This window comes from Sapajus apella, unplaced genomic scaffold (assembly GCF_009761245.1).
Source record: "Sapajus apella isolate SASKATOON/1434 unplaced genomic scaffold, GSC_monkey_1.0 scaffold192, whole genome shotgun sequence".
Lineage (NCBI taxonomy): Eukaryota > Metazoa > Chordata > Mammalia > Primates > Cebidae > Sapajus > Sapajus apella.
In genome coordinates this window covers 498,881-518,132 of record NW_022437132.1, presented here as the reverse complement: position 1 = coordinate 518,132, position 19,252 = coordinate 498,881, and the positions used below count along the sequence as shown (strand labels likewise).

The following is a 19,252-nucleotide window of genomic DNA, read 5'->3' as shown; positions in this document are numbered from 1 at the left end:
CCTCTTCTGCCCAGTCTGCCCACGGCTGCCCGCCTGTCACCTCCATTAACACCGAGACTGTATGCCGGGGGTGCGAGGCCAGGATGGAGAGCTGGGCTCAGGGAAGGCAGGAAGGCAGCGCTTGGCATGGCCATTGCCCGGGGGCGGGCCTGTCTCATCCCCTCAGCATCGGCTCAGCCGGCGTCGGGACAGAACCCCACGCAGGTTCTGAGACCCTGGCATGTCTGTCCAGTGGCAGCTAGATGGAGCCCCCCACCCTGCCCAGAGTGGGCTCAGTACTGTGCAGGGTGCCTGGCCATGGCTGATGTCTGCCCTTTCACTAACAGACCCAGGGCCAGTGGCCACCTCAGAGCACTTCAAGGACCACAGGCCTCCTGGGGGCTTCCTCCTTCCCACCCACCCAAGGACCCCAGGTTGAGAGGGCAGCCTGGGCCTTGGCTGAAGGAGTCAAGGCCACACATGAACCTGGCACCAGCCCAAAGCTGCCAGCCGTGACGGGCGGGCCCACAGTGGGCTGCAGAGGGGACACGGATGGGGCTGGGCCGCCAAGTTGGCTGGAGTGCCCAGGGCAACGGCCCATGGGTATGGGGGGCACACAAAGAGCCTGGGAAGGTCGGGGGTCCTCCAGCTGAGGGAAAGGGGGCCCTGTTAGGAGGTGCCTGCATGGGGGCTCCAGGAGGAGCCATCAGCTCTAACACCCTGGGCCTGCACACAGCTGTGCCGGGCAGAGTCCTCCAGAGCAGCTCCGACCCGCCCAGAGCCCACTCCGGAGGGTCCGAGCGCCACCCCCCCGCCAGCGGCTCGGCTCTGGAAGACCCCTGCTGGGCCCTTCCCCACGCAGTGCTGTCCTCCCCTGGACTTGCCGGACACTGGCCACCCTGGGCTGGGTGTGGGGCTGACCCTCTGTGTGTCCTGGGTGTCTGGGACGGATGAGGCTGCTGGACGCTCCTTGGAGGGCCGAGCTGCTGGCGTGGGAGAGGGAGCCCCCATCCCAGGAGGCTGGGAGCTGGGTCAGAGCCTCTAGCCCGACAGAGAGGGCAGCCGGCCAGGCGGGTGTGATGGGAGGCTCCGGCTGCCCGGGCCCCCACTGGCTCCCAAGGCTGGCACTGGCCAGCAGTGCCCGGGGCCGACAGCAGCCATATGTTGGGAAGAGGAGCTGTGCGCGTCTCTCTGCGGCCCCCAGGGCCGGCCTTCCTGGGCCTGTCACAGACGATTTTCCCCGCCTGAGTGGCAGGCCGGCTGGCGGGTGGGGTGGCGGGGCCTGCAATGGGCAGGTGGGGCGGTGGGGCCCCAGCATGGCCCTCGGCACCAGGGCTGGCCACTCGGGGTGGATGCTGGGCCGTGGGCTCCCATCCCCCATACCTCACTAAGCACCCCACGCCCGATGTGGTCACCCCTGCCCAGGTCTAGGTTGGGGTCCTGGGGGAGCCCCAGCCGGCCAGCGGGGAGCGGGAACTCCTGCTAGGACGTGGGGAGGCAGCCAGGGGTCCACACTGGGCAGCCGTGCGCCCCGGGCAGGCGCGAGAGGGCCTGGAGCCGCGGCCCAGTCAGCCCAGCGCCCAGAGCTGTGGAAGGAGGCGGGGAGGCCACGGCTAATTTGTACACTAAGTGCTTCTGACAGGGATGCTTCACAAGTGAGAACTCGCCACCGCCCGCCCCGGGAAGGCCACTGTGGCCAGCAGTGCCAACAAGAGGGGCCAGGAGAGGGCACCGTGGGGGCACAGGGCTGGCAAAGGCCAGACACACGGGGCGATGGCACTGTTGGTGGAGGTGAGACCCAGGGGGACATGTGGGGGAGGGGAGAGGTCCGCATGGAGAAGGGGAACGGGGGCAGCCCCTGACACTCGCCCCCAGGGTCTGCCCTGCACCAGGGCTCTGCGTCCTGGCCAGCCAGTCCTCCCTGCACCTGCAGGACGCTGGCACCTGTCCGCCAACCTGCTCCTAACCACCTCCTCCAGGCCCCCACAGCGGCCCTCAACACCTGCTAGGGTCTGAGCTGTCCTCTGCAAACGCCCCCCTCCCTCACCACGTTCCTGTTGGAGCTGCCCCCAGCATTCGGGCTTCCATGTGGAGGGGAGGCTGCTGGCTGAGTCGGGGGCTCCGGGTAGCTGTGCGGGTGGGCACAGACCCCCTGCCTGCTGTGGGGACTCCTACCCTGACTCCAGAGGGTTCTTCTCGTGGGCCTCTGTCCTGAGCACCCCAGTGCTGGGGTAGCACAAGCCAGAGGTGGGTGCTGGGTGGGGGTGGGGCCAGGGACAGAGGAGCAGGAGATGTGGGGGTCCCAGACGCCCCAGGGCTGGACAGAGCCAGACTGTGCCAGACAGGAGTGGGTGCGAGCCCGGCCCCCACCCACAGGAGGAGTCTGGCGTGGCCACGCAGCCGTGGAGCAGTGGAGCAGGCGTCCTCGGGCTCCGAGGTGAGATGTGTTCTGGCAGCTCCCCGCCGCCCGAGGCCCGCCCGGAGCCAACACTGCTGGTGGCTTTAATTGCTTTCACATTCAATACGCTGCCCGTGACAGCCTCTTACCCTGCGCCGGCCGCGCCCCAGCCCCCAACTCTGCCCAGGGACGGCCTGGCTGCCAGACGGCAGTCTGACTGGGTGCTCTGCTCAGCAGCACCTGCGTGGGGCAGAGGCCACCCTGAGACTGGGCTGGGAGGGACCAGAAAACTTTTCTCCCCACGCGCCCCCTGCTCTGTCTGCTTCTGCCAGGAGACTGATGGGTTCAGACAGGGCCTCCACCGTGGACGCCTCGCTGGGGAAAGCCGCACTGCTGCTGTCCCATCTGCCCAGCCCTCGCTGGCCCCGCAGCCACAGGTTCTGGCCCTGCCCCCGCCCAGTGATCAGTCCTTCCTGGCAGGCTGGTTGCCCCTTACAGGTTTGAGTCACCCCACCATGGCCGTCTCCAGGGGTCCCCACCTGCAGGCCCGCCCGGGATGCCTGGGCAGGGCCTCTCCCTTGGACCTGCAACCTTCCCGCCCCTTCCACAGCGTCCGGAGTGGGGCAACAGCAGAACGGGGCGTGATTACAAAACAAAATGCTTTTATTTGGTCCATGGGAGCCTGAGTCGGAAGCCACTGTGGAGAATCCTACCGTAAAGGAACGGGCTGACAGTTGATAAAATAGTCTCTGTGTCACAAGAGCTGGCCATATTTACAGGGTTAAAAATATTCACAGCTCGGAGGACAGGGAGGCCAAAGGGGAGTAGGGAATGTTTCTCCAGGTGTCAAAGCCGCGGAAGCCCCTGAGGGGGCAAGGGGGGAGCGAGGGCAGGACTGGCCTGCTGCCTGGGGGCCAGGAGGGCTCCAGAGATCTGCACATCTACACTCCCTGGGCTGCGGGGGGCGGTGGGAACAGCTGAGCCCTGCTGATGCCCTCGATGGGCCGGGCCGAGGGATGGGATTGACTGAGGAGCCTGCTGGTCCCCAGCCTGCTGGGCAGCGGAGAGCGGTGCTGAGGACTGGCATACCCACAGCAGGCCTGGCGCCAGCTGCACCCGTCATGGCTTCGATCCTGGCGTGCGCTCCAGGAGTTGCATAGTGTCGCTGGGGGGTGACTGGCCAAGGGCCCCCCTTCTGAGACAGGCACAGCCCCCAGGATTTGCCACTCCACGCCAGGGCTCCAGGGACCCCGCCTGCCTGCAGGGGACAGGGACCTAGGCTCTGGGGGAAAGCTGACCTTATGCCCCCTGAGGGGTGGTCCCTGATCCCACCCCAGGGCCTTGGCCTCTGACACCCAGAATTGGTGTGGACAGAGCTACTGGCCGCCTCCCTGGCAGGAGACCCTAAGCCCACAAGGAGGGGTGGCCTGGCCTCGGCCCCCGCCCCCCCCGCGAGATGCTGGGCTCAAGGCTGGCAGGTCAGCTGGGCTGGCTCACAGTCCGCCTGGTTCGAGGTATTCTTCGTGGCGGCTGGGAGGCCTGGCCAGGCGGACTGTGGGTGCTCAGGGAGGGGAGGGAGGGGGGCGGGGTGCCCGTGGGAAGCTGCGCCCTGGGCTTGGCAGCTCCCTGGGCAGGGTCCTGAGATTCTGATTCAAGCGTCCTCTGTCGGGGTCTCCCTCATAAAGTGCGTGTGGGGGGTGGGGGTCCATCTGCGCACAGCCCCTGCCCAGGCATGGTGGTTACAGCGGCCGGGGTCCATGCAGACCGGCAATCTCTGGCGTGAGCGGGGGGCTGTGGGTGCCCTTCGAGGCCGTCCAGTCGCTGAGGAAGGCCTGGGCTGCCTTGCGATGTGCCAGGCGGTGGGTGATGGAGAAGCCGGCATTGCCCTCCAGCTGGGACAGGATCACCAGGACCTGCCTGGGGGAGAGGACCAGTGAGGACCAGTGGAGGGCAGGGTGGGGGTGGGGCGGGTCTATGCCCACCTGTGCAGAGGCAAGGGCAAGGGGAGGGGCAGGTGCAAGACACCTGTGCAAGGTGGGGACATGGGTTGTGGTGTGGGGGCACCTGTGCAGGGGTGGAGGTAGGGGTGGGGGCGTGGGCACACCTGTGGAGGGCTGGGGGTGGGGGTGGGGGTGGGTATGGATGCCCCCATGCAGGGGTGTTGGTGGGGTCATGGTGCACCTGTGCAGGGGTGGGGGCAGAGGCATGGGTGCACCTGTGTAGCGGTGGGCGTGTAGGCGCAGCCTTCCAGGGGTGGGGGTGGAGGTGTGGACACACCTATGCAGGGATAGGATCATGGGCACACCAGTGCAGGGGTGCGGCTGGCGGTGTGGGGACACCCTGAAGGGGTGGGGGTGGGGGAGCACCTGTGCAGGGGTGGCACACTGTCCTGGGTGCGCAGGCTGCCGCGCGTGGACACCACGTTGAAGCTGTCGCTGCAGTCACACTGCACGTGCAGGTAGGCCTTGGGGTGCCGGTTCTCCACCACCACGATGAGCCCCGCCCAGCCGTGTGTCAGGTAGTAGCAGGTCATGCCCTCTCGGCCCTGGACACAGGCAGGGCCGTTGTGGGACAGGGCAGGGCCGGGGCGCACTCCCCTCGCCCACACTGCCCTCCCCTGGGCCCCGCCCACCTCATGCCGCTCCCCGCGGCTCTCAGTGAGCAGGATGATGGCGTCGGCCAGCGTCGTGGGCTGGGCTTCCACGGGCTCCACCATGACCAGCCTCGAGCTGTACACGGCCAGCACGTGGCCTGGCGGCTCCGGGACAGCTCTCGGGACCCCCGCTGAGGGGCTGGAGGCTACAGGGAAGGGTGTGTGAGCTGCTGCCCTCCCTGAGGGCCCGGGGCGTGGGCCTGGGGCAGGGGGCGCGTACCTTGTGGGGCGGGGGTGCCCGGCGGGGGTGGCCCCCAGTGGTTGAAGGCGCAGCACACCACAGCGTACTCGCCCGGCTCCAGCATGACGTCACAGCTGACAAACTTCTTGACTGCACGCTTGCTGTGGGCCAGGAGGCGGCCGAGGCTGAGGTGGCCGCCCCTGCCGAACGTGGCCCGGAACACCAGGATGCACAGGTCCAGCAGGTGGCTGTCCACGGCGTCCGAGCGCCTGTGCCAGACACCGCGGGCCAGGGTCACGCGACGTCACGGCCGCCAGCCCAGCCCAGCCCAGCGGGGCCCCGCACCCCACCTGCTGCCCTCCTGGAAGAGCGCAAACTCCAGTGAGGCCCGCTCCAGCACCGTGAGCGCCGTCACCCCCACGGGCGCGCTGGCCGAGCTGGGAAAGCAGCCCTGCACACGGGCCTCCTGCCAGTCCGAGTGCACCTTACAGATGTCCACGGAGTCAAAGTACCTGGGGGCAGCGGGAAGGCGCAGCCCTGAGTGCACCACGGCCCACACCTCTGAGGCCCAACTCCTGGCACCTCCGCAGGCCGGTGACCACAGCGGGCGCGAGCTGCTCTGTTGCTGCCCTCTTGCAGCCCGGCCCTGGGGACCCATCCCTGAGGCCTATACCGAGGTGGCTCTTCAGGGTGCTGGGCCCTGGTGGACTTGGGGACAGTGGGGCTCTGCTGACCTAGGTGGACCTGGATTCTGAGGTCAGCGCTCCGGAGCCGAAGCCCTAGGTCCCACGTGCGGTGGACCACGGGCAAGCCGTGGTCTCCATCCCAGGTCAGCAGTAGGGCCAGGCTTGTTCCCCAGAAGGACCTGGCCCTGGGAAGGCGGGTCGTGGCACACACCCCCACGGAGCAGGTACCTGACGAAGTCACCGTACTCCATCCAGAAGACGCCCTCGCTGCTGCCGTGCGGCATGAGCTCACCACGCAGGTGCCCTGGCCAGTGCGGCCACTCGTCCGACCAGCTGCCGTTCCAAGAGAAACGACCCCAGGGGTTTCGGAGCCGCAGAAGCCTGGAGACCAAGGGGTGAGGGTCAGAACTGCGCCACCCAAGGCTCCACGGCACGCTGCCCACCCTCAGCCAGCCCGGCCCCACCTGGTGCCCTGGACATCTCGAACATCCAGGATGGAGTAGGCATGGCGGGGGCGCAGGCCCAGGCTCTCATAGGCTGAGTCGTCCACCTTCATGTTGCCCCCACCACAGGAGGCGCCCATGAGGAACCTGTGCGGCAGAGCAGCCCTTGCTGACCGCGGTCCTCACTGAGTGGGGCCCTCGCTGACCAGGGGCATGGATGACCAGGGACCCTCGCTGGCAGAGGTCCTCACTGAGCGGGGCCCTCACGGCATGGCTGATTGGGGGGCTTGATGACCGAGGCCCTCGCTGGCCTTGACCCTGCCCCCAGGGCAGGCAGGGGCAGCAGAGGAGGGCCCACCTCCTGCCTGTGGGGACCAGGTGAGGTATGTTCAGGGGGTCTGGCCCAGCGCCCTCCACCGTGCCTGAGGCGCACAGGGCCTGAGTGGGGGTGGCTCCGGGCTCTGTGGCTCCTGAGTGGGCAGGCAGCAGCACTGCCCAGGGTCAGCTGAGAGGAGGGCCACTCCCCGCAGGCCTCCTGGGGTCGAGGCAAAGACCCGCTGACCAGGGTGTGGCCAAACTCAGAACACGCCCCTCATGCCTGCTCTGAGGAGGGTGATGGCACTGGGCTCACCCCACAGCCCAGGTCAGGATGTGGCCTTCCTGGCATGGGAACGCTGGCTCCAGCCCCGCCTGGGGAAGGGGAGGTGATGGGGGCCACGGCCTGGCCACGCAGGGTCAGCCCACTGCAGGGGCAGCTCGTGGACGCAGAACTGGGTCAGAAGGCGCCAGCCCCACGTCTCCCCCGTCCGCCTCGCGTCTCCTCCCAATGCGGCTGACCACGCAGCGCCCCCCCTCTTACCCAGCCTCCTTAGAACTCAGCATTTTGGCCCAGATGAGGTCAGTGTCAACGGGCTCCTCGCGGGGGTTAGTGGAGCTGACCTGCAGCGCCAGGCTCTCGCAGGGGGCGCCGGTGAGCGTGGCCAGGCCTTCGATGGCGCGGCCCGCCTGGAGCGCGAAGTAGGAGCCGTGCAGCTTGGCCAGTGCCTTCTCGATGAGGGCCACCCACAGCTGCTTCCGCTGCGCCTGCAGAGGGCCGGGGTCAGAGGCCACCCTCACCTGCTCCCCACACCGCACCCCCTGCGAGGAGAGGAGGCTGCCGGCCTCGTTGGCGGGGCAGGGGGCCGGGGTCAGAGGCCGCCCCACGCGCCGCCCCACCTGTGAGAAAAGGAGGCAGCCGGCCTCGTTGGCGGGGCAGGGGCCGGGGTCAGAGGCCGCCCCACGCGCCGCCCCACCTGTGAGAAGAGGAGGCAGCCGGCCTCGTCACAGGGCAGCATGTCGTCCACCAGCACCGTGGTCCACGTGCCGTCCTTACACAGCCGCACCTGGTAGGCGCCCTCCGCACACAGGCTGCGTGTGACCATCACCCGCTCCACCAGGTCCGGCCGCTCCGCCAGCACCGCCAGGGCACTCAGGAACCTGCAGAGCATGCGGGTGCCCTCAGGGTGACCGCAACTGGACACCAGCCCACCTGCCCCACCCCGGCTCGGCGCGGGCCTCACCAGCAGTTCCCCAGCAGCCCCTGCAGGATGTCCGAGGGCCGCAGTGTGTGGAACACAGACCACGAGGCTCTGTGGTCCCTGAAGACGGAGCAGTTGATCTCCTGGGGCCGCAACCACTGCTTCACGCGCTGCTGCACGCTGTCGCCCGTGGGGAAGCCCACAGACTGGGGCCCGGGCGGGAAGCTGTCGTCCACAAAGCTCACGTTGTTCTGTAGAGACCACAGCCACATGCTCAGGCTGGGCAGGGCGGCCTCACTCTACCCGGCAGGGACAAGACCCCACCCAGGAGAGCACCCGAAAGCAGTGCCTGACCCCGAAGGAACGGGTGGAGCGCGTACAGCCCACAGACCTGGTGCTCGGCTGCCCTGCCCTGTGTGGAGGGCGCCCTCACCCTGGCGATGGGTGGGGAGCAGGGAACATGTGGGCCCAGGGGCACAGCACAGCCCCCAGGGGGAGGTGTGGGGATGGCAGCCCGGCTCTCGCCCTGGCCCTGCTGGAGAGGGTGCAGGCTGCTCCTCTGCTGACCTGTGGGGACACCAGCCTGGACTTGGAGAGCAGAGCCGGGCACATCCCAGCCTCCCACTTCAGCAGCATCTCCATGCTGCCCCTGGGAAGCCCTAGCCTCCCTGTGACGGATATATCAGAAGGGACCCTGGGCCCTCCTGGCCACGGAGGAGGGCTGAGGTGGGTAAAAGTCGTGCATCTTGGTCACTGGCAAGGACCTGGGGTCAGGAGGCCAAGCAGGACCCCAGGGAAGCGGGTGCTGCCCTCCCCTCACGTCTTGGGCCTCGTGGCTTCTCCCCAGCTGACAGCCAGACCCCAGCCTGACAAGGGGGAGGGCAGGAGGAGGGCGAGGGGCGTGCCTCACCTCCCGGCAGAAGGCCACGATGTTCTCCCAGAGCGCCTTGGCCTCGCCCTCGTCCGTCTGCCGCCGCTGCTCCACATGCATGCTCTCCCTGCGCCGCAAGGGTGCAGCCCCCCGCCGCTGGGCCACCAGGAGCTGGGGCGTGTGGCAGGCGGCGCAGTGTTTGGCCCGCGGCGCGTTGAGCAGGGTGCAGGCAGGGCAGGCCCACTGGCCCGGGCGCTCGGGCAGGAGGCGGGCGGCCTTCTGAGCCGAGGGGACCCGTCCGCAGCTTCTGCCACAGGGGCCGGGCTTGTCGGCCCCGCAGTCGGGGCAGTGGGCAGGGGGCTCGCCATGCTCCTGGAAGCCGTGCAGTTTGGAACAGCCGCAGGCGGAGCACCTGGGGGCCGCGGTGGGGTTCCTGAGTGTGCACTTGGCGCACGCCCAGGTGGTGAAGTCGGGGCTGGAGGGGCTGGCGGGTGTGTAGCGCACTGTGTCTCCGGCCAGGTCGATGACGTCGCTGCCCGAGGTGGAGCTGCCGGCCTCTGCGCGGCTGGAACCGCCCTCCGCAGCCTCTTCCTCCAGCACGCTCAGCCGTTTGCTGGACAGCAACTCTGCCAGGCGGGCGGCCCCAGCCCAGCCTGCGCCCTGGGGTCCCCTGCAGCCGGCAGGGGGTGAGGGCTGGGCAGCCTCAGGCACCGGCGGCTGCAGCTGGGGGGGGGACCTCACGTCGGCTCCGAGGCACGGGGTTGTTCTGCAGGGCGGACGAGAAGGGACTGAAGGGTGGGACCCGGGGCGGCTCCGGCTCAGCCGCTGGGCCCTGGCTGGTGGCGGGGGGGTTGGCCTCGGCACCTTCCCCAGGGAGGCCAGGTGGAGGTGCAGCAGGTGCGACGTGGAAGCCTGCTGGGGCCACCACTTCCGGGACCACCAGGGCCTCAGGAGGGATTCGTGGCAGCGAGAGCCTGCGTGGGCCCCCGCAGGCGGAGCAGGAGCTGGCCACGGGCGTGTTGTGCAGCGTGCAGCGTGGGCAGGCCCAGCCCCCTCCGGGCTCTGCTACCCCCTCCTCTTCCTCCTCGTCCTCTCGTTGCCCGCTGGTGGGCTCTGTGCTCACCAGCCCCGAAGTCCTCACTGCACCTGCTTCCTCTTGGCAGCTGCCCTTGGGTTCCCCCAGGATGGCGGGCGGCCTGGGGAGGACCCCGTTGAGCACGGGCAGAAGGGCAGCCCCAGGCGCAGGCTCCGGGGCAAAGCCGCACACCTCGCAGGCCTCCTTGCCCAGGAAGTTGCGGAAGGTGCAGCGGGCGCAGGGCCATTTCTGCTCCTCCACGCTGAGCCGCAGGATGTGGTTGAGGTCGGGCTTGTGCCGCGGGGCCTCGCAGATGGAGCACTGGAGCTGGCCGGCCGGATTCAGGAAGGTGCAGCGCGCACAGGACCACTCTCCGACTGTGGCCATAGACCCGGGCGAGTGGGTGTGGCTGCAAGGGAAGGTGCTCATCAGGGCCACCCTGGGAGGTCCTGCGCAGCTGGACCCCACCCTCCCCTCGGACTGGGGAAGGACCCGTGGCTCTGCACCCCAAAGCCAGACTGCTCCTCAGGGGCACTGCCTTCTCTGTCACCAGGCCTGTGGCTGTGGGGTGGGCACCCAGGGGCTGCAGCGCAGATGGCAGGGAGGGCCCAGCCAGGCTCAGGATCAGGTCTTCCCAGGCGCGGAAGAAGAGGTGCTCAGGCCTCGGGGAGGGCAGGTGGGCTGTGCCTCTGGCTCCTGCAGACCCCGACAGGCTGGCCAGAGCCTGGGGAAGGCATGGGCTGATCTGAGCAAGGGGCCTCCTCACGCCACAGCACAGCCTCCAAGACAGACTGGCTGCTCTGCCTGGCAGAAAAATCAATTGTTCTTGTTAATATGGCATGAATCTTGTGCTTCTAACGGCAGGCTTCATCTAAAACCTTTCGGTTCAGGAAGAAAGAAAACTTCCCTCTTCATAAGAAGCAAAAAAACCCGAAAAGCCTCCGCGCTGCCTACCCTGTGCTTGGCCCCGCATGGCGAGGGCTCTGAGCTGCTCCTGGCAGAGCGGACGGGGAGGAATGCATCGGGCGAGGCTCAGGGCATCTATCTGGAGCAGAGACCCAAGGCGGGGACCTGCTCTAATCGTGGGCTTCTGTGAAAAGCCCAAGGAACCTGCGTGCAGATGGCCATGCCTCTCCCGGCTCACCCACTTGGAGAAGGGCGTGGATGCCGCTCAGGCCGCACAGAGCACATGCAGCGGCTGGCGGGCCCCTGGCCACATCTGCACACCCCCGGCCCGGCTGCCCAGGTGTCCGGACCGGTCTCCTGTGGGTGGCAGAGTGGCCGTGACCTCTGCAGCCCCCACTCTGGAAGGTGCCTTTGTGGACTCTGCACCCCCTGACGGCAGGTGAAGCTGAGGTGGGCGGGGCCTCCTGGGACATGCCCTCCCTTTGGCCCTTTGGCCGCTGCAGGCCAGCAAGGGCAGCCTCATAGGCTCCAGAGAGGAGAAAGAAAACGCAGGTCCCCAGGACCAAAAACTTGCCAGCAAAGTGTCTGCTGGTCCTGCCAGTGCCTGGGACACATGAGAAGACACCTTTTGGAGCCGTCCTGTAAAAACCCAGGTGAGGCAGGAAGACAGCCTGCAGCCCAGGAGGGCTTAGATGAAACATGGCTGAGGTGGGCGGAGGCAGGCCTCGGCCCTTCTGTGGCTGAAGCCTGTGAGTGGCGCGCCCCCGCCCCCGCCATCTGTGCTGTGCAGGCCTCTCTCAGTGGGCCGAGGTGGAAGGGGGTCGGGGTCCGTGGCCGGGAGACCTGGGCAGGGCCCCCACTCTCCTCCCTTCCCTCGTGTACTGCTCTGGTGTCCGCAACCCCCGGCCACTCCCTCAGCCGCGCTCTCCTCTGCAGGGCCTGGGCAGGCTCCTGGGCTCAGAGACCTGAAATCCTTATGACAATTTAGATAGAGTTTGACTCGATGCCCAGGAGGAAGTGCAGCGCCTGATCATGGCTCACTGCAGCCTTGGCCTCCGGAGGCCAGACCACCAAAGCCCGCAGCAGGAGTCCAAAGACCCAAAGCAAGGACTCAGCAAGGTCCTTCCAGAATTCTCAACCCAGAGCGTTCCTACAGCTGCAGCACACACTGCTCAGCAAGGCGTCCGTGCCACTGTGGGAGGCACGCAGGCGTGCCTTCGAAGGAGACAGCTCGGGAGACGATGGAGCGGCTCCTTACTGCACACGGGCCAAGTGGAATGGAAAATGGAGGCCACTGTCCAGAAAAATCCAACACAAAAGACCCGTGTGCCCAGTTAGCTGGGTGTTACCAACACTCAGCTCCAATGAAGTCGCTCGCTGAGTGCAAGACAGAGCCCACCCTGAAGCAGCTAGGATGGCAGCACCCGGAGCATGGAGGCCATGGGCCCGTGACCGTGGCAAAGGGTGCCATCCAGGTCCTGGGATGTGGCCTCTTTCTTAGAAAAAGTGAGGAGGAGGAAATTCATTCGGTCTCCCAGGGCCTCGGTCAAGGCCACCAGAGCCGAGGCTGGGGCTTCCTGGGGAGCTGGCTGAGGAGGCCACACCCAGAAACACAGATGCCCTGTCTGGTGGGGACAGCCCTGCGCCAGGCAAGCTCTCAAGGCCCCTGGGGTGCTAGACATGGTCAGCAGCTCTTCCTGCTGTGCCCAGGGTGGCTGATGCCACAGGGGCTTCTGCCCAGAGCTCTGAGGGGTAGGGGTGGTGCCCCCTCGGGCTGGGCTGCATTCTCCTGGGCTGGCCACAGCCCAGTGCTGGTCAGCCTTCCCAGGTGGGGTCTGCCCTTATTGCCTCTGAACTAAGCTGCTGCTGCCTGACCTGTTGCTTACCGATTAAGGGAGCTGCACCCAGCAGTCAGCTGCACAGGGACCTCCGGCCCGTGCCGGCCACATGCTGTGGCAGGGAGACACGGGCTGCGCCCAGCTCTCCCAGGCTCCGCAGGCCTGTGCACCACCTTTTCCTCCTTATGGGAAAACCTGCCCTCCGGAGGCATTGTGAGAATTCAGCGGTCACCAGGGCCGAGAGCTGGGCGAGCAGCTCTTCAGTCAACACAAGGACCGCCCTTGACCTTCCCCTGTCCCAGCGTCCTGTCACGGCGGAGCAGGGGTCACCTGTGTGTGGGGAGGGCTCCATGTGTCCCTGGGGGTGCAGCAGGGTTCACCTGTGTGTGGGGAGGGCTCCGTGTGTCCCTGGGGGTGCAGCACGGTTCACCTGTGTGTGGGGAGGGCTCCGTGTGTCCCTGGGGATGCAGCACGGTTCACCTGTGTGTGGGGAGGGCTCCCTGTGTCCCTGGGGGTGGAGCAGGGGTCACCTGTGTGTGGGGAGGGCTCCGTGTGTCCCTCGGGGTGGAGCAGGGGTCACCTGTGTGTGGGGAGGGCTCCGTGTGTCCCTCGGGGTGGAGCAGGGGTCACCTGTGTGTGGGGAGGGCTCTGTGTGTCCCTCGGGGTGGAGCACGGTTCACCTGTGTGTGGGAGGGCTCCGTGTCCCTCGGGGTGGAGCAGGGGTGGTGGGTGTACACGGTGGGGGGGATCCTTGTGAGCCCCTGCCTGCCTCCCTGCAGGGTGTTGCCTGCGTCCTCTCTCCCACTGCTCTCATCCATCTCTAGCCTGCGGCCTGCTCGCCATGCACCTTGGGGCCTGCTTGCAGCAGCAGACAGGAGCTGCCTGGAGCTCAGGCCCCACAGCAGCCAGCCGTGGCAGGGGTAGCCCCAGGGATGCCAACCCATGGGAGAGCCTGGCGGGAGGCCAGGTTGAAAGAGAAAGAGCCCTGCGGTGTCCCCAGACACCTCGGCCTGACTCTGCGGGCCAGATCCCAAGTCTAACACATACCTGACACGCCTGGCACAGCAGACGCCACGCCTCCCCCGCGGCTCCGCCCTTCCCCGTAGCCAGAACTGCGGCTGCCACCACTCTACCCACTGATAGTCCCAGGCAGTCCCTGGGAATCCCAGGAGTGTGGCCTGCAGCCACTGAGAGCTACAGACTGAACAGGTCCTCCTGAGGTCTGAAACTCTGGCCCAGTGCTCAGAAAGAAGGGGCCAAGAGTGTTCCGGCCTCTGGAAGAAGAGAAAGGGAATAACAACTTTTTTTTTTTTTTTGAGTCGGAGTTTCGCTCTTGTTACCCAGGCTGGAGTGCAATGGCACGACCTCCGCTCACCGCAGCCTCCGCCTCCTGGGTTCAGGCAATTCTCCTGCCTCAGCCTCCTCAGTAGCTGGGATTACAGGCACACGCCACCATGCCCAGCTGACTTTTTGTATTTTTAGTAGAGACGGGGTTTCACCGTGTTGACCAGGATGGTCTCGATCTCTTGACCTTGTGATCCACCCGCCTCGGCCTCCCAAAGTGCTGGGATTACAAGCGTGAGCCACTGCGCCCGGCTGGGAATAACAACTTTTTCTGCGTTTTTCTATACTACTTGAGTTGTTTTTTTGAGACAGGGCCTCACTCTGTTGCTCAAGCTGGAGTATGGCGGTGATCACAGCTCACTGCAGCCCCAACCCTCCCAAGCTCAGGTGATCCTCCCACCTCAGGGCTTATGTTTTTATTTATTTATTCTTTTGAGATGGAGTTTCACTCTTGTTGACCAGGCTGGAGTGCAGTGGGGAGATCTTAGCTCACTGCAACCTCCACCTCCCAGATTCAAGCGATTCTCCTGCCTCAGCCTCCCAAGTAGCTGGGATTACAGGCGCCCGCCACCACATCCGGCTAAGTTTGTGTTTTTGGAAGAGATGGGGTTTCTCCATGTTGGGCAGGCTGGTCTTGAACTCTTGGCCTCTGAAAGTGCTGGGACTACAGGTGTGAGCTCCCACTCCGGCCTGTTTACGTATTTAGAGGCAGAGTCTCACTCTGTCACCCATGCTGGAGTGCAGTGGCACAATTTTGGCTCACTGAAACCTCCACTTCCCCGGTTCAAGCAATTCTGCTTCAGCCTCCCTGCTAGCTGAGATTACAGGCATGCGCCACCACGCATGGATAATTTTTTGTTTTTAGTAGCGGTGGGGTTTCACTATGTTGGTTGGTCTTGAGCTGCCCACCTCAGATGACCCACCCGCCTCGGCCTCCCAAAGTGTTGGGATTACAGGCGTGAGCCACTGCACCCCGCCTGCTTAAAGTCTTAATGAATGTATGGAACCTCTATGATGAAAAAAATTCCACTAAGGTAAAATTTTAAACTGTGACTTGAAAAAACATAGCGCTGAATTTAAAAACCTTGAACTTTGGCCGGGCGCGGTGGCTCAAGCCTGTAATCCCAGCACTTCGGGAGGCCGAGGCGGGTGGATCACGAGGTCAAGAGATCGAGACCATCCTGGTCAACATGGTGAAACCCCGTCACTACTAAAAATACAAAAAATTAGCTGGGCATGGTGGCACGTGCCTGTAATCCCAGCTACTCAGGAGGCTGAGGCAGGAGAATTGCCTGAACCCAGGAGGCGGAGGTTGCGGTGAGCGGAGATCGCGCCATTGCACTCCAGCCTGGGTAATGAGAGTGAAACTCCGTCTCAAAAAAAAAAAAAAAACACCTTGAACTTTCTTTTGTACACATAAATTTAGTAAAAAATAAGAGCAAGAGCAGCCGTCACCCGTGGAAAGTATGTGGGGTGCTTGCTGCCTGGCTGCCACACGGCATTCAGCATGCACTCCAGCCACGCAGCCACTGCCCTGGGAGCCACGGCCCAGCCCAGCAGCTCTTCTCTAAATAAATGGAAAGGAAAGAACACGTGTAAAGCCGGACATGTAATCCCAGCATTTGGGAGGCTGCTTGAGCCCAGGAGTTTGAGACCAGCCTGGGCAACAGTCAGACCCTGTCTCTACAAACATTATTTATTTATTTATTTATTTTGAGACGGAGTCTTTCTCCCTCACCCAGGCTGGAGTGCAGTGGTGCAACCTCAGCTCACTGCAACCTCTGCCTCCTGGGCTCAAGTGATTCTCCTGCCTCAGCCTCCAGAATAGCTGGGACTACAGCCACGCACAACCATGCCCAGCTAATTTTTGTATTTTTAGTAGAGACAGGGTTTCACCATATTGGTCAGGCTGGTCTCAAACTCCTGACCTCAGGTGATCCACCCACCTCAGCCTCCCAAAGTGCTGGGATTACAGGCGTGAGCCACCGCGCCTGGCCAACTTTTTTTTCTTAATTAACCAGCTATGGTGGTGCACACATGTAGATCCAGCTACTTAGGAGGCTGAGACGGGAGGTTCGCTTGAACCCAGGAGGTAGGAAGTGCAGTGGGTGTGATCACAGCACTGCACTCCAGCCTGCGTGACAGAGTGAGACCTTGTCTCAAGAATCAAGCAATCAATTAAGAAAGAAAAAAAAGGCTGGGTTCAGTGCCTCACATCTGTAATCCCAGCACTTTGGGAAGCCAAGGAGGGCAGATCAAGAGGTCAGGAGTTTGAGACCAGCTTGGCCAATGTGGTAAAACCCCATCTCTATTAAAGATACAAAAATTAGCTGGGCGTGGTGGCACGTGCCTGTGATCCCAGCTACTTGGGAGGCCGAGGCAGGAGAATCGTTTGAGCCCAGAAGGTGGAGGTTGCAGTGAGCCGAGATCACGCCATTGTACTCCAGCCTGGGAGACACGGCAAGACTTTGTCTCAAAAAAAAGAAAAGAAGAAAAGACAGGTGTGGGTGGACGAGACGTGGCTGGCCACCAGGGAAATGCAGAGCAAAGCTAAGGAGAAACCAGCTCCCACCCCCTGGGATGGCCAGAATCACAAGGACAGGCAACAGCAGGAGCTGTCAAGGGGGGGAGGCCGGGATCCACCCCAGCGTTGGTGGTGGGAACCAAGTGACACAGCCACTGTGGAAAACAGCTTGGTGGTTTCTTAGGAAGTTGCGGAGGTTTACCACACACCCCCGCAATCCCACTTCTAGGTACCTATGCAAGATAAATGAAAACAGGACCACGCAAAACCTCGTAAAGAATGTCCACAGCATCATTCACAGAAGCCAAGTGGAAGCAACCCTCGTGTCCATGAACAGATAAAATGCGGTTCATCCCGACACGGAGCGGTGAATGGCACCGCCACGGCGGCAATGTGCATGAACCTGGAGGGCATGAGGCCACGTCAAGAAGCCAGACACCGGGCCACGCGTCCTGTGGCTCCACAGCCACGTACCTTCTGCACAAGGCAAACCCAGGCAGGAAGCCGGTGGGTGGCCATCTGGGGCTGGGGTCTTCTGGGTTGTGGGATGCTGTAACGCTGGACACATGATGGCTGCACAACTCTACAAACGGCCAAGTGACCGAACTGCACCTTTGTAACAGGCGAATCTGGTAAGTTCCACTTCCACAAGGCTGCTGTCGGCACACGTGGAGACGCTCACTGGGACGCCACTGGTGCAGGGGCACCAGGAACTGGGGACGTACTCCAGTGCCACCACGTGCAGGAGGAGCACAGAGGCCCTTCCCCTGCCGACCACCAGGCCCCACACCGGCCCCTGGCCACCCACCGTGGCCTTGCCCACTGCCTGCAGCTCCACACTCATCCCTCCCACCTGGGGGCCAGCAGAGAGCAGGACGCCGTCCCACGTGGGAGCCTGGCAGGCCCTTTTGAGGGCTAGATGCAGGCACATTGCCTGCAGGAGCCAGTCCTGGACACTGAGAGGAATGGCTGCCACTGCAGCTCCGGCCCCAAGGCCCCGGGCCCCTGAGTATCCCTGCCTCCAGTGAGGGCACAGGACGGGTGATGGCAGGGGCATCAGTGGGGTCCACCCAGTTCAGAGCTCACCGCCTGGGGTTCCCCAGGGACCCAGCAGATAGCCAAGGCCACGGCAATAGCTACGAAGAGCCAGCGCATGGAGGAGCCCGCACCAAACCATGTGGCCCGTGACCCCGGGGGGCAGCAGGCAGAGCCCAGCAAGTGCCGGCAGCTCTGAAACCGTGGGTGGCAGGCAGCATGCCCAGTGCCTGTAGCTGGCGGGGACCCCAGCCCACAGAGAAGCTTCAGAAACAGCCTCTGCGTGGAACAGCACAGCCTGTGAGAAACACAGGGCCGCTGGGACTGGACGCACATGCCCCATCCCACCACTGACCAGCCAAGCTGAGGCTGGGGTCCCGGACCTGCTCAGCTCCTGCTTAGCGGGGAAGAGAGCTGCCACAGCTGCAAGGGGCAGGGACCCACTTCTCTGCAAGCACCTCTGCCATGGAGAAAGGCCTCCTACCCCAGGGACCCCTCCGGGGCTGCCCCTCCCCACCTCTTACCTTCGGGCCCGGGGGCGTGGCGGCTGGTGCTGCCGGCTGACCAGGGGACCTCCCCAGACAGGCCCCCCTGAGCCGCTCCTACACCAGCCAGCCGCTGCCGGGGGGCCTGGGTAGGGCGGCCCCCCGGGGAAGCTGTGGTCCGACTCGGTCTCCGCGGCCAGGGAGGAGGCGGAGCTCCCCATGGCCCCCGGGCCGGCGGCCGTGCTGACAGCCGGACCTGGTCACCTCTGGCCAGCAGCGGGCGAAGCGGAGCATGGAGGGAAGAGACAGGGCGGCCGGCTGGTCAGAGTGACACACAACAAAAATAAACAGACAGAGAGAGAAAATAGAGAAGAAACAGCATGATTCACACACGTGGCCCAGGAGGACTTCCCAGCATGCCCAGCCGTCTGGGTGGGCTGAGGGGATGTCTCGGTGCAGGGCCTGGGGCCCAAGTTCAGTACCCATGGGGCTCCTCCCTCAGGGGCCCAGGACGCACCCTGGCCCCCAAAAGCCCAGCATCACATCTGTAGTATTCAGAGATGTAGGATTCCTTGGTGAGAAAAGAGATCACACTCTTGTGCTTTATCACAGAAGAAGGGACAAGGGGACGTCTACCCGAGTGGAGGTGTGGGAGGTAGCAGAGGGTGTCGGGAACTGCTGCAGGCCAGGCCAGATGGAGACCTGGAGCCGGGTCACACAGCTGCCCACACGCCATTCTGGAGCCCTCCAGAAGGACGGCAGCCCAACTGGGTGCACCCACAGAGCCACCCCTGCTGGGAGGCCCGGGAGAGGCACGGGCTGTCAGGGTTTCTGGCGGTGGCCCACCTGTGCTTCCGGGAAGGCCATTTTGCCCCCTCTGGCTGAGGAGAGATCAGATACAGCCGAGAACATTAACCCTGCGAAGGGAAGACCCTGCCAGCTGCAGGCAGCTGCTCTGTCCCCACCAAGATCGGGGCCAAGGTGGGCATCCAGGCAGGCTGGCTGGCAGTGGGTTGACCAGCAGCCCATCTGGCCCAGCAGTTCCTGCCCCTCAGGTCCTGTCACACACTCACAGCCCTTCTTCCAGCTTGTGATTTGGTCTCTGGGACACAGCCCGTGTCAGGATAGAGCTTGGGAGGAAACGGTACAATATGTGTCAAAGCTGCCGTGCGTGGAGCATCACTTGAGCCTAGGAGTTCGAGACCAGCCTGGGCAACACAGTGAGACCCTGTCTCTACAGAAAATTTAAACCGCCTGGGCGTGGTGGTGTGCACCTGCAGGCCTCGCTTCTCAGGAGGCTGACGTAGGATGTTGGCT

General features: G+C 64.5%; 1 protein-coding gene across 1 annotated transcript; it reads right to left on the bottom strand.

Annotated features, from left to right (window-relative positions):
* Positions 1–3,022: 3,022 nt before the first annotated feature.
* CAPN15 (calpain 15) lies at positions 3,023–19,169 on the bottom strand. The gene is given in 13 exon segments (XM_032269379.1): positions 3,023–4,294; positions 4,744–4,922; positions 5,010–5,176; positions 5,251–5,480; positions 5,562–5,723; positions 6,126–6,278; positions 6,362–6,487; positions 7,200–7,423; positions 7,633–7,816; positions 7,900–8,108; positions 8,768–9,460; positions 9,462–10,212; positions 17,975–19,169. Coding segments are annotated over 13 exon segments (3,438 nt in total). The 5' UTR covers positions 18,157–19,169; the 3' UTR covers positions 3,023–4,116.
* Between the last annotated feature and the right edge of the window lie 83 nt (positions 19,170–19,252).